The 15,696-nt window shown below is 28.5% G+C and overlaps 1 protein-coding gene across 2 annotated transcripts; it reads left to right on the top strand.

The window, feature by feature from the left end:
* The first annotated feature begins 11,715 nt into the window (after positions 1–11,715).
* Positions 11,716–15,512, top strand: LOC108340253 (ankyrin repeat-containing protein At5g02620). 2 transcript variants are annotated; one of them, XM_017577500.2, is made up of 4 exons: positions 11,716–12,123; positions 12,354–12,944; positions 13,411–13,820; positions 14,593–15,512. In XM_017577500.2, exons 2-4 carry the CDS (start codon positions 12,596–12,598, stop codon positions 15,478–15,480), a joined length of 1,647 nt encoding a protein of 548 aa, XP_017432989.1. In that variant the 5' UTR covers positions 11,716–12,123; positions 12,354–12,595; the 3' UTR covers positions 15,481–15,512. The 2 variants fall into 2 exon arrangements, with proteins under 2 accessions (XP_017432989.1, XP_017432988.1); XM_017577499.2 differs by having other exon boundaries at positions 12,349–12,944.
* The last annotated feature ends 184 nt before the right edge of the window (positions 15,513–15,696 follow it).

Below are 15,696 nucleotides of genomic sequence, written 5' to 3'. Positions count from 1 at the left end.
ATAGTTAGGCCAAATTGTTCCAATTCACTCATACAAAACAATAAGCTTTTCAACTGGCGCAGGGGTTCACTAGCTGTGATAGGTACCAATAGGGAGGCCGTGATCTCTCAGCCAAAAGAATTTCTTATGTCAACTGTTTTGTATACTTAATGTAATTATTTTGGAAGATTTTCATAAAGTTTAATTTTGTCCAGTTTGAATGTGTATGTAATCTTACCTAATACTTTGTAATTATGCCTACCCATCTAGTAAATTTTCCTCGTGACATGGCACGAGCACACAGTTTCTGAGAAAAGTTGTTCTGCTGTCTGTATTAATGGTGCGTGCGTGATAATGATATGATCAGATTCTAAGCATTATCTTCACATCAAAAACTCAGATAAAACCTAATTATCATCTTGTACATCACGAAGAGTTCTATAATCGAACGAATACAGATGCTATACTTTGAAAAATACCGTATGGATTATTCTTGGGCATACTGGGAGAGTGGATCAAACTCGTATTTCAGGTCATGCACAATATTTGTTTAAGTCAATGGTCAACGGCCGAAATATTAAAAACTGTCATCTTCCCCGGTCAACTTTGATTTCACGTCAAACCAAAACTTTAATTGATCTTTTTGGACTATACTACAAGAAGGAAATACCAAAGGCCACTATGACAAAAAAAGTCTTGTTAAATTTTTACCCCATCAAGAATTGATGATGATGGTTATAGTAACAGGTCCTACTACCATTTAATATTCAACAAATTAGAGAAACCGAACTCTTCACACGCCTTTATCATACAAAAAGACTTATTCTCCATATACCCTTTAGCAGAAGAGATTTACCACATTTCTTACTACCTAACTCAACACTGTTTTGAATATTAAATTAATAACAACTAATTAACAATCGGATTTGTACTATACATACTGACATACCGACTGGTCTACGTCATTTGTACTATACATACCGATTACGGTTAACTGCATAAAAAATCAATTTCGAAAATCCCAAAATAAGTTAGACCAAACAATCTTTTATCGATTTGATGATCATTCGGTCTCTTGCACATTAAAGATTTTATCATTTGATTAAAGTAAAAATATAATTAGATAATATTATGATATAATTAGATTAATCCTAATCAAAAATCCATTTCATAAAGTGAACGAGATATTAAAGAAGAGATAAATTGAATTAAGTGAATAGGATTAAAATTCTCGACCCACCATATAAAAAAATAGTATTACAAAAACAATATTTAATATGCACATCATTAAATTAAGAGAAACACCTCTCTCGTTTTTTTATTATCAATATTTGATGCAATTTCATAAAAAAAAAACGCACGTACTTTGAAACTAAACCAACCACATGGTTAACCCATTCATGGCACGGTGGAATATTTCTAACGACCAAATGGAGTGGACTTGCAATAATAAAATTTCTCATTCACGCGCATTCGTAAGTCACGTACCACGATTTTGTAATGTTTGCTCACTGAGGGAAAAAACAAGATTCATAATAAAAAGAACTTAATGTTTCTAGATTTTTATTTCTTTTATATGTCTTTCAGTTTTTTTTTTTTTCTTATTGAATGCGGAACTTTTAAATTTTACTTTAATCTCTAATAAAAATAAGTTCTGAAACTAAAAATTCATATTTTCACTTATTTTAATTATTCAAATTTTTAAGTTTTTATCTTTCTCATCTTCCACCAACCCTTCTAAACAGAACATACTTGTTTTGTCTTGCTGCTGTGTTCCCTCCTGGTCAGTTGGTGCTTTTTACATTCATTTCATTCTTACAAAGATCCCATCTCCATCAAGAACATTAACACTAACATCGTCATAAAACAGATTGTTGATTTTCTTTGGATGCTTTGAGAACCATGTGATGACACTGTAGATGTAAGCTTCTTTTTATGAAATTTTGTAAGAAACACCAAGAAAAACTTACACTAACAAGTAATGAATAGGATTTATATATAAAATTAATACATTGTCATTCATGTTAGGTTTATTTATGAAGAATTTACTGTAAAGAAACTCTGTCAAATAAAATCTGAGTCCAATCATATAAGAATTACTATTGCTTTATATCAAAAATTTTAAGATAATAAATTAATAATTTATTTCATCTTTTTATTTATAAACTTAGACTATTGAATTTTCAATCTTAACGTAGCGCAAGAGTATTTTTATTCATATATTATTTATCTTATTTATTTTTATAGAATGTGAAACTTTTAATTCATTTTTTATTTTTTTTGTTTCATTGACTTTTTATTTAAATATATTGGTAGTCTTTAAAAATGTAAAGTTTTATGAAATTTTATAATCCTTATATTTAACAAACTAACGTAGCTTTGTTTCATGCTAAAGCCGTGATTCACGTTTTTATGTAGTCCTTGTGTGAATTTGAACGGTGTTTGAAGAACATATGCTATTGAAATGCACTTCCCATAGAAATTTGCATTTCAAATGTCAACGCTAATAATTTTTATGTTCAAGTTTTTGAAAGAGAAAATCGATTACCGATAAGAGCAAAAGTGGCTAACTTCATCACTGAAAATGACAGACTATTTGATTCGTATAATTAATTATGTAAAAGGGTAAAATTTAAAAACACCAATACTTTCATCCAATAAGAAAAAGTATTAGTTCAAATTGTTATTTTTGAATATTTAGAAATGTTTAATTACATAGAACAATTTGTCATTCAGTAAAGTATATTTTATACTTTTGTATTACCTTTTTTTTTCAAAATTTATTGTTTTACTTGATAAATTTCATTGAAAAGTAAAAATAATCTTATGAAATTACTTAAAAGGAAAAATATATGTTGTGAGAAGACCGAAACAAATCTGAATTTTACAGTATTAGTTTATCAATACAACTACCAACAATCACGCGCACAAAACAATACTTCAAAGTTGAAAATGCGATTAATGCATTATCTTATTGTGATCCACAAATTTGAAGATAATACAACATTCCACGTGCAAGAGACATATGGGACCGATAAAATATAACATTATTTGGATTTCCTTGCTCATCAAATAATAATGTTTTCGTTAAGAATAAAGTGTTTGTCGTGAATTTAGGTTTATTCATGTGTGAAAGTTTATAAGTAATTAAAAAATTAAACTCTTCATTATTAATTAATATTATATTTACGGTATCTTTTGTGTTTTTTTATTTAAGAATAATCTTTAATTATAATTATTATAAAAGATTTTTTATTTTTTTTCGACCATTATAGATGAGACAAATTTATTGTATTTAAGTGGATGTAAATTTTATGTTGCAAATTAATTTTATAATATCGAATTAAATTTAAAGTTTATCTTTTAAAGTATTATTATAATTATCTAAAAATATATTATTATAAAAAGTTTTATTTGTTAAACTTATCATATTATATTATATTATATTATATTATATATATATATATATATATATATATATATATATATAAAATACTGTGGTTAATATTTAAACTCATATTTCATGTATATGTCTTAGGATAGAAAGGTGTATTGAAGATTTATATAAAGATAAAACTAATTTATTTGAGAGTAAATCTTATCTTAAAAATTAAGTTAAATTTAGAATTTATCTATTAAAGTCATAAAATCTATATAATAAATTTATTATTTATTGGATATATATATATATATATATATATATATATATATATATATATATATATATATATATATATATATATTTACTGAAAAAAAAATGTATATACATTATTAGAATGAAAGAGTGTGTTTGAGATTTCAATATATAATATGCATTACAAAACGATTTTATGAAATACAATGAAAATTAAAAATTTGTTGTATATATAGATTGAAAAGGGAGGGTTACCATAACAAGTGTGAATAAAATAACTTAAGTTGAGAAACACAAGATAAGACACATGTGAGTTCATAATAACGGTTGAAAGGTGGATAGTTGAGGGAATTAATATTTGGGGGACACAATAATTATGAGGGAATTTTATGCATACGGGTAGATGTCTCCTTATCTTGTGTGCAAATCCTAATAATAGATATTATTTGCGAAAATTAAGGCAATATTCTCTGCCATAATTACCTTTTTTTTTCTGTCTTATCTGACATCACTTCCACTACATTGGTTAAGTCTTTGCCGGATCAAGTAATCTCTGTTAGGAGCACCTAAACGTCGACAACAAAATAATAAATAATTGGATATTATTATTTTATTATTATTATTGTAAATTAGTGTAAAAAAATAGGTAATTTGTGTCATTATACTTTTTTAAAATATAATAACTTCCAAAAATGGTAGTAGATAATTTATAGTATATAATGTACAGTGACTCTGAGTACTGCGCACTTATACAAAGAATCTTGAAGGCATTGTTTATAATTTTAAAATATAATTGAGTAACTATGAATGTAACTAAAATAGGAAATCATATTATATATTGTTATAGATTTTCTTTTATCATTTTATAAGGACAAAATAGAAATACGAGATGTATCTTCCATAATGAAAAATTACGTTTATATATTATAATAAATTAACGCATGAAAAAGTTTATTGATGTTATAGAATGATATAATAGATCTACTTATGTTTCTAACAACTTTTCATAAATTTTAATTTATTGTATTCGGCTACTAATGGAAAAAGATTTTTTTTTCTTAATAAGTTTTGTATAAAAAGAATAACAATACTCATAGAAAGCTACACAACACTCATCGACAACATAAACATCTTACATAAATTTTATATATATATATATATATATATATATATATATATATATATATATATATATATATATATATATATATATATATATATATATATAATACATATGCTATCAAAATGTATCATCAAAATTTTCTTATATAACATAAAAGCATCACTTAAGCAATGTTTGAATAAAACTGCATTAAGAGTCTTAAAACAATTATTTGTTTGAATAAAAGTTTTCAAATGAGAGAAATTTAATTCATTCAAATTTTTACTTGACCAAAAAATTTCATATAAAGAGACTCGTCTCACTCGCCAATGATGGATCTTAATACGAGTAAAATAGTTTCAATTTCAACTTCGTTACCCACTTCATTACTTTTAACACTTCTTCCTTTGAAAGTAGGAGTAATGTTGTTAGTGAAGTGATTAAGTAAAATGTTCTATATCTTTTATTAACATAATGTAAAAGAAATATTATATAATATGCATGTAGAAAGAATAAATTTACCAACATTGTTTGAAAACGTGTGAAGAATATATTATAATCGTTTTGCATGCAGATTATATACATTTACAAATACAAGATTTCGGCCCTTCCAATTTTTTACATAAACAAAAATTAACATATAAGTAAACATATTTTTCTTTAAAAAATTTAATAACTTTTATATATTTGGTCCCCAAATTTATATAGACTTGTAAACAAATTTGACACCTCATTATATTTTGAAGATCAGCCACTAACTCTGATAAGCTTATATTCCACGTACATATAGTAGAAATTCATGCATAAAAGTTAAAAAAAAAAAAAAAGAGAGAAGAAAACTAGATATACAAAAGAAAATAAAAACTTTCTCAAATTCTTTTAATCTCTGCTGTCTTCTAAACTATCGTTTTTTATAAAAGTAAAAAAATTCTAAAAAAAACATTAGTATCATAGAAAATAATTGTAGAGACTTTAAGAGAGAAAAATAAATAGATATTGAAGTTTTATAAATAAAATTGAATACTTGCAGTTTTAATTTATATATTAAATCCCTACTACATATTAAAAATAAGTTTTACAATTTGATTTATTTAATTTCTGTACTGGAATAATTTATGCATGTATTATAGTCAGATTACAAATTTTAAATCAAACTTAAAGTAAATTACTAAAAAATATATGATTGGGATTCTAAAATTGAATCAACTTTGCTTGATTGATTCTAATTTTGCCTGAATTGCACGCACCATGTGCTTCAGTACCTGAAAATTTATAAAAGAATCTTGCGATGGCCATTATTGACCTAATTTTTAAATCGGTGAGTTATAAAATATATAATAAAAATTAGCACGAGTCATAGGTCTTTGTTTACTTTCCAAGTTCCTCCAAAAACAGTTACTCTAGTGGACCCCACATTAAGTCAACTTAATGTAATCCTTAATCAATCACTAATCACGCTCACACAAAAATAGGAGAACCTAATTAAATTCAGGAATCAAAATAATTATTATTTTTAGTACATTATATATTTAAAATTATCATTTCTATATTATTTTTATTTTTTAAATAAAATTATGTTAGTTATTACTATAAAGTTACACTTATGTCCTAAAATTCATTTATTAAAAAAATTAAAAAACTAATACAAAGTATGGAACTATGATAAAAAATTATTTTCATTTGACAACTTCAAATTTTTTTTATTCTACCTACTTTTATTTTCGCCACATAATTTCTTTGGTCACTTAGATTTCAATTCTATTTATATGTGTATCTTTTGTTATTTACAATTAAGTTATATACTTCAACATGTTATTTAGTATACATGTATGATGTTTTTATTTTCTCTTATTCGTATTTTAATTTTTTTCTCTTATATATTTTATCTAATCTTAATATTATAAATTAAATTGATAGATGTATAAAAATAAAATAAATAATAGTTATACAGTTGTTGTTTTTCATTATTGTTATTTTTCATTATCACTTGCAAGATCGTCTACTCTTTTATATATATATATATATATATATATATATATATATATATATATATATATATATATATATATATATATAAAATCATCGCAGTACAAAATCATGCAGGTGAAAAATTACCATAAAAAAAAAAGGATAAGCCAATGAAAATTTAGTAATAGCGTATAGATCAACAATATAATTAAACAATAACTAATAGTTTAATCATCACATCACACATCTTCGTATACAAGTCAAAATCTTACTACATTTATCACATTTCCTCATATCTCTCATAATAATGATTTTAAAACCCATAATTATGTTTTATCTTTAACTTTAAAGTAACAGTTAACATCTAAAACCTCTCATGAGCTATAATTATAAGTTTACATAAAGACATCAATCTCTTTAGAGTATGATCAAGGTAAATTCTTTATATTTGTGATATTCAATCATTTTCATATCCAAGCTCCAAATTATAGAAATTTTCTTCAATTCTCACAACTAGATATCTTCTTCTACATCATTAAGATACTAGCAAAGTTAGGATAGTGAGAATCTCTCTCAATTCACTACCTAACACCATATCACATCAATATAATATTTCCTCTATAGGATTCAATACAATCAAGACATCACATTTATCAAATAATCTTAAATCATGTCATAAATATATATGTTACCTCAATCCAAACTCATCACATAGCACAAATCACCTACTATTTATTTTAAATTATATGTTAATAATTCACCGTCTATTTTATGTTGCATTAATATATAATATTTAATTACAATATTTCCATTAATTATATCAAAACTAAGAAAACAATTCTCATAACCACATATTTTCAATCAAAGATCCTTATGGTCAAAATGAATAATCATGTGTCTTGAATCAGTTGTCAAAATTTTAGTTCAATCCAACCGTTAATGAAGTGGAAAACTTTATTTTACCAAGACAACTTGGTAAAAAAAGTCAAGGTGACACCAACGCCAAAAATGATCATTGCCAGAACTCTAAAACTCATTGACTTTCGAGCACCCAATGATCCTAAAGTGGTGTCTGACGCAACCACTAAAATTGTTTTATGTTCTCCATTTGGCGCCCACTGTTTTATGGTATCATCCAATGCTATGACAAATATAAAAGAGTTTGAACATGATTTAAACTAGTTCATTAGGTATATGTAAGTTATTTCAAAGTTTTCTTATGTCATATGCTCATTTATTTTCAAAAATGTATCAAATAATCAATGTCTTATATATTTTTGAGATAAAAAAAATTAAATGAGATAAAAATGTATAATTTAAATATTCTTAGTGTTGAATTTCACCATCATTAAATTGTCACACTAACCTAATTGTTGAGATTAAGTTAGGCTCATTTTAGTATGTTATCTAAATTTATATATTTTAAATTTTACTTAAATTTGAAAAAGTTGTGTCATTTATGTAATATTTTAGAACGTATAGTTATCGGTTTTTATTTAAATTATATGGTGTCTCAATCAATTTACTATAAGATGAAGTGCATACACCTTTGTTAATATATATATATATATATATATATATATATATATATATATATATATATATATATATATATATATATATATATATGTATGTGTGTGTATATATATATATGTGTATATATGTGTGTGTATATGTGTATATATGTATATATGTGTATATATGTATATATGTGTATAACCCCACACACACATATATATATATACATATACACATATACATATATACATATTTCTGATTTTTGCAATAAATTGTTTAACAGCGAGTATTTCTGGTTTTTGCAGGTCAATTACCAATTCCTTTATGCTTGTGAAAATTGGATAAAATTAAATAAGAGAAAAATTATAAAATGAAAACTCATTATAAAAGCATTTTTTGTAAGATTGTTTAACACCCAATGTTTCTGATTTTTTTCAGTTGGGGCTACCATAGGATGGCAGACAAAATGTTAGAGTCAGAAAGATGAAAAAGAAAGGGTTGAAAGGAATGAGGGAGGTGAACAAGGGTTTGGGGTTTCTTTTTCTTTTTCTCTTTTAGTTTTGAGAATGAAAATTATTAAAATACCCTTAACCTTAAAACTTAAAATTCATGATATATAAGGTTATTTTTGTCTACTAAAACCCGGTACACATTGTTGTACCAACTGAAAAACAGGCGTACGCGCATTAGCAAACCTTATATATATATATATATATATATATATATATATATATATATATATATATATATATATATATATATATATATATATATAGGGTTTAGACAAAAATATCCTTATATATAATGGATTCTAAGTTTTAAGGTTAAGGATATTTTAATAATTTTCATTATCAAAAAAGGAAAAAAAAAAAAAGAAACCCCATGCTCACCTCTCTCATTCCTCTCAACCCTTTCTCTTTCATCTCTTTCACTCCAACATTTTCTTTTTCATTCCTAGTGTAGCTCCAATTGAAAAAATTAGAAACACTTGTCTAACCCTAATTCACCTTCCTCACTTATCCAATTTGTTTCTCTCCCATCTCCATACTCTCCTTCACCCACACATAACAACCCGCGACACCGCAATTTGTTGCTCTTGCTTTGTTCGTTCATTTGTTTTTCACTTTAATAATAAAATAATTTATGATGTTGATGTTGATTTTTGATTGGAGTACTGTGTTATATATTTTTCCTTCTTATTATTATTAAATTTCATTTTTAAATTAAGTCACGGTAGAGATGACAGAGAAAAGGTTAGAGTGAGAGAGATGAAGGTTAGAGTGAGAGAGATGAAAGAGAAGGGGTTTAGTGGAATGAGAGAGGTGAGTATGGGTTTGGGGGGTTTCTTTTTTCTTTTTTAGTTTTGATAATGAAAATTATTAAAATACCCTTAACCTTAAAACTTAGAATTATATAAGGGTATTTTTGTCTACTAAAACCCAGGACACATTACAAAAATGTATCAACTAAAAAACAAGCATACGCGCGTTAGCAAACCCATATATATATATACATATGTATATATACATACATATGTATATATATATACATATATATATATACATACATATGTATATATACATACATATGTATATATACATACATATGTATATATACATACATATGTATATATACATACATATATGTATATATACATACATATATATATATATACATACATATATATATATATATATACATATATATATATATATATATACATATATATATATATATATATATATATATATATATATATATATAGACACACACTGAATATGACCGAGTATCTCTTGGCAACATTAATATTGGTCTTGTTGTAGGAGGATATGACATATAACACAACCATCGAATACGTGACTCCTAAACATGTCTAACCTCCATGGTATGGTATGCGACTATTGCTAGATGGTCTGACCAATTATCTATCGATTTATTAGAACTAATAGTGTAATAATTACTTTGTAATTTAGCATAATATGGTCAAAAACAAACTCGTGCAAGATAAATGAGACCAAAAATATAATAAATTATATTATAAATAACACTATCATTATCATTAATTACATATTTAATACTTTAGTTGACATTTAACATAATCCTCGTTCATTTTACATAGAAAGAGGAGGAGGATAGACACTTTAGATAATAAAAATTGTAAAATTTATGAAATTGAAGTCTTTGCAAAGTACCTTTTTTACTTTGTAAGAACAATATAAAATATCTAATTTATTGTTTTATAAAATTAAATTATACTAAAACTAATTTGTTAAAATCTTTAAAATTGTCGATTTGTTGGATTGAGTGTTTTTTTTTAATGACACTACAAATATTTTTATAATAGGCAAATCTTTTATTAGTAATAATGCAATCTTCACAACGATACTAGCTTTTTCTTATAATTGAATCTTAAGCCTTAATGAGAACAAGTACCGTATATTTTACTTGGATCACCCATTAATTGTTACATAATCATATAGGTTGGTGGTGTTTACTTCAGAAAAAGTGAATATAATTATTGACAATGAATTTTACAAGCTTACAATTTTAAATTTAGAAAAAAAATAGTATTTTAGTTCTCTAACTTTTTTCCATTTAAGTTCAATTTAATATTTTTTAAATTTAAACTTTTCGATTTGATAAAAAAAAAAATTTTAAGTCAAAAGAACATTTTATCTTACTATGGATTAATGGGAAAAGTCATGTTTAAAAAGTAATAGAAAAAAGTTATCTTAAAAGATTAATATGAAAAGTTAACATTACTATAATATAGCAAACTTTTATGATAGAAACCAAAGAGAGTACCGAAATACGATAGTAAAATTTTAATGATTAAAATCAAGAAAAAAGAGTATTAATGATTAAATTAAAACTCAATAAAAGTTTTTAAAAAGGTAAAGTAGCACTAATCTGCCAAAATAAAAAACTTTAATAATGACTTGTGCTTTAGACTCTAGTTAATCATTATGAAACACATTAAACTATGCTTTCTTAAGAATTAAGAATATTATACGCAATTTGTTTCTATTTTATGTAATTAACACAGATTCTTTGAATTCATGCAATAACATTCGAATAAAGGAAAGGTTGTGTTAGAAGTGATGCTTGAGATTGAGGAAATTTTTATTATGCCGAATATTTTAGATAAACTTTTAAGAAAATGGTAGGAGCAATTTCTTAAAAATTAAAATTAACTTAAAAAAACTTTTTAATATTAGTTATTTTAAAAATATATTTTAACTTATTTGTGAATTAATCTTAACTCCTTTCAAAACGAGTTGAATTGATAAAAAAATAATTTTCTTCAGCCAAAGTGAAAAAATAAAAATTAAATAGATTGTGGATAATTTTATTCAGGACATAAATTAGAGATGGAGGAGTCAACTGGGCAAAAACTATAGCGCGTGAAGAAAAAGCGTGGCGCACTCGCGGAAGTGGGAATTCAAATGCGCGTGGTTCTGTTAATTCCGTTTTCATTCATTGGACTCTTTCGATTTTGGTCTCGTGCATCTCTTTCACCACATTAGCCACCGCCCTTGCTGTTTGCGACTCTTTTCCCTTTTTAATTGTTCTGTTCTGAATTGTTTTTCCATCAAACAGTTTCAGTTTTTTATTCCCATCATTTCATTCATATCATTCGCAACGCTTTCTCCTTCTTCCATCGTCACTACTATGTTAAGTTGGAAGTTATCTCTGATATAGATTCGCGTAAAGTTGTTGCTTGCATGTGACTTTCGTCTCTTATGTCTTAATCATTGCCATCTATTGCCTACGCCTTCTAAATATTCATCTCCTTCAACCCAATCACTTTCTCCATCTTCTTTTTTTCTCTGTCTCCAAAGTTGGTTTCTTTACATTACAGGGTGTCCAACCAAAGCTACCCTCAAATCTCAATGCTTTCTATCAAGCCCAACACAGCCAGGTGAGACTGAGAACCTTCCTTCACACTCACCCATGATTACTTTTTCTTTTATCAAATTTGCACCTTTTGATTGCTTCTTATTGAAACTGCACTCCCCACACTTTCTCTCAAGCATGAAGAAAATGCAATAAGAAAAATCATAGCTTGATGCTGTGGCTTTTTTGTTTTTTGTTTTTTTTTTAACTTTTTAAGTTTGAACTCAGTTTTTTTTTTCTGGGTGATCAGTGCAGTGATTCTGGAGGCTTGCAGGAGGGTAGAAAGTTTCTGATGTTTTGAGTTTTGTTTTTGAGTATTGATTTGGATGATCCTCTCCTTTGAGTTGCTTCAATGAGAGAGAGTTGTTTGGGATGAAAGATGCTAGTGTTGATCTGGGTTTTTGCTGGAAGGAAGAAAAGAAGGTTCTGAATTCTGATATACAGTAGTTGGAGTCAAACTGAGAGATTAATTAGGGTGGTGTGTGAATCCAAATCCAATGGAGTCACCAACTGTGCAGCCGCAAGCTGTATCAGCAAGCACGCCAAGGAAAAAAATGACAAAACAATTGACAGGTAAAAGGGATGATACCCCTTTACATTCTGCAGCAAGAGCAGGGAATCTGAGCGTTCTGAAAGACACAGTTAGTTGCACTGAAGGGGGTGAACTGCGTGCTTTGTTGACAAAGCAGAACCATGCTGGAGAAACGGTGCTTTATGTTGCTGCTGAATATGGTTATGTTGATATAGTTAGGGAGATGATTCAATATTATGATCTTGCTGGTGCTGGAACTAAGGCAAGGAATGGTTTTGATGCACTCCACATTGCTGCCAAACAAGGCGATTTAGGTATGCCTTCAATATGACTTTATATGCTTGCTCTTTTGTGGTGTGTGATCTTCGGAGGGAATCTCAATTGTGTTTCTTTTGAGATTTCCTTGAATATTTTGTCAACGGGTCACCCTGGATTGTAACCTAACTTGTAATCTCTACTCGGTAGGTGTAAATTTTGGATACCCTTTTGTTGTACAATCTAGGACTATTTTGGATACCCTTTTGTTCTTAGATGTACTAATGCTAACAATAACTAGGACATCTTTGTTGAATTCAAAATCTGAATCAGTTTACTGGATTTCAGTTTAGGCCCTGGGGTAAAATAACGGGTTGTTTCATTGAATCATTGATTGAGACTCTTTGTATCTGTTATCTAATAAGAATTTGAATCTCTCTTCTACTTGTGAATGTTGGTCACTGTCGTCTTTTCTTAGTTTTTCTTATTATTTTCGTAAATGGTTAACAATTTTCTCTGTTGCAGATATTGTGAAGATCCTAATGGAGGCTCATTCTGAGTTGTCAATGACAGTGGATCCATCCAACACCACAGCCCTGCACACTGCTGCATTACAAGGGCACATTGAGATTGTAAAATTTCTATTGGAAGCAGGTAGTAGTCTGGCAACTATTGGTAGAAGTAATGGAAAAACGGCTTTGCATTCTGCAGCAAGAAATGGACATGTAGAGGTTGTGAAAGCACTTCTGGAGAAGGAGCCTGCCGTTGCAACGCGAACTGATAAGAAGGGACAGACAGCACTTCACATGGCAGTGAAGGGACAGAATCTTGAGGTGGTGGAAGAGTTGATAAAAGCTGATCCCTCAACAATAAACATGGTTGATAACAAGGGTAACACGCCACTGCATATAGCAACTAGGAAGGGCAGAGCTCAGGTAAATTAGACCATGCCTGTCACAATGAAGCTAATATTTACATAAAAACTTCATATGCAAGGTTATGATTATAAGAAATGGATTGTGATTTAGATCATGCATGTGGATAAATGTGTCCATGTGGTATCCTGCAGTGGGAACAAGAATAGTACTCTGTTAGGAATTCATGGTAGCAATCAGCTTGAATGATATTTTCCTGATCACAGAAGTTGTTTCATTCTTTCGTTCTTTTAATTCAAAACGAGCTCATAATGTTTACTACAATATGAAGACGAAGGAAGTGATAGTCCAGAATATTTGTGTAATCATTTTGCAAAAGTCATTTTGAATCACACTTTTGATACCTATTATGCATTTGTTCCTGGGACAGATGAAAGATGAAGCAATAGATTTGGCTATCATTTGGTTGAAATTTACTTTATGGTTGATGTTATAATATTCACTACACCGTTCAAGTTCAGATCTTTACCTAAGACCGAGGTCTCATGGTAGAATTCTTTTGAAGATTTTGGCCCTTGGCTTCTACTTTCTAAAGGGGTGAAATTAGATCTGGTTTTAACATGCTTGGCCTTTGAAAATAATGAAAGAAATACAAGGGATTTTTGAGAACATGATCTTATTTTCATGCTTAGTTTTTTGAGTTGAAGCATCAATTACCAGAAACGATGTTGAAACAATTGTAGGAATCAGTCTTGATCCAGAAGAAAGTTAATTTTAATAGTTTTTATTGGATTAATGATAGTGTCTGAACTCTTGATTTCTGTTTGTGCAGATTGTTAAGTTGCTTGTTGGACAGACAGAAACAGATTCCTTGGCAGTTAACAAGTCTGGCGAAACTGCACTAGACACTGCTGAAAAAGCTGGGAACTCTGAAGTTAAAGACATTCTACTGGAACACGGTGTTCGAAGTGCCAAAGCCTTAAAGACTCAGCCAGCAACAGCCACAGCACGTGAGTTGAAACAAACTGTGAGTGACATAAAACATGAAGTCCACTACCAGTTGGAACACACTCGCCAAACTAGAAGAGGTGTTCAAGGCATAGCCAAACGTATCAACAAAATGCATGCTGAAGGACTCAACAATGCAATAAACTCCACCACTGTGGTTGCAGTCCTCATTGCCACAGTTGCCTTTGCAGCTATTTTCACAGTCCCTGGCCAATTTGCTGATGATCCAAAAGACATTCCTCCAGGTTCCGGGATGACCATTGGTGAAGCAAACATAGCCCCACAAGCTGCATTTCTCATTTTCTTTGTCTTTGATTCCATTGCCCTCTTCATTTCTCTGGCTGTGGTGGTGGTGCAGACCTCGGTTGTGATCATAGAAAGCAAGGCAAAGAAGCAGATGATGGCCATCATTAACAAGCTGATGTGGTTGGCTTGTGTTCTAATTTCTGTGGCCTTCTTAGCACTTTCATTTGTAGTGGTGGGAAAGGATCAAAAGTGGCTTGCAATTGGAGTCACTATCATAGGGACAACTATAATGGCCACAACTTTGGGCACCATGTGTTACTGGGTTATTAGGCATCGCATTGAGGCCTCAAATTTAAGGAGCATTCGGAAATCCTCAATGGGAAGCAGGTCAAGGTCTTTTTCAGTATCAGTTATGTCAGATTCTGAGCTACTAAACAATGACCGCAAGATACTTTATGCCATATAGAATCACTAATAAAGCTTTGGTTCCTCTTTTCATTTTCTCTCTTCTTTTCTGTGCCTCATGGATTTATATCCAACTACAGTGATTATCATCACACTTTCCTGATTATCTACTCTCTTTCTCCCATCTTACTGCAACACCAACCACTAAAAACTTCACTTACTTTTACTTGATGATTCCAATTTCTCATGAACATAATATACCTTATTTGGTTAACCA

Source organism: Vigna angularis, chromosome 5, assembly GCF_016808095.1.
Source record: "Vigna angularis cultivar LongXiaoDou No.4 chromosome 5, ASM1680809v1, whole genome shotgun sequence".
NCBI lineage: Eukaryota > Viridiplantae > Streptophyta > Magnoliopsida > Fabales > Fabaceae > Vigna > Vigna angularis.
The sequence above is the reverse complement of the archived record's forward strand: the minus strand, read 5'-3'. Positions and strand labels throughout refer to the sequence as shown.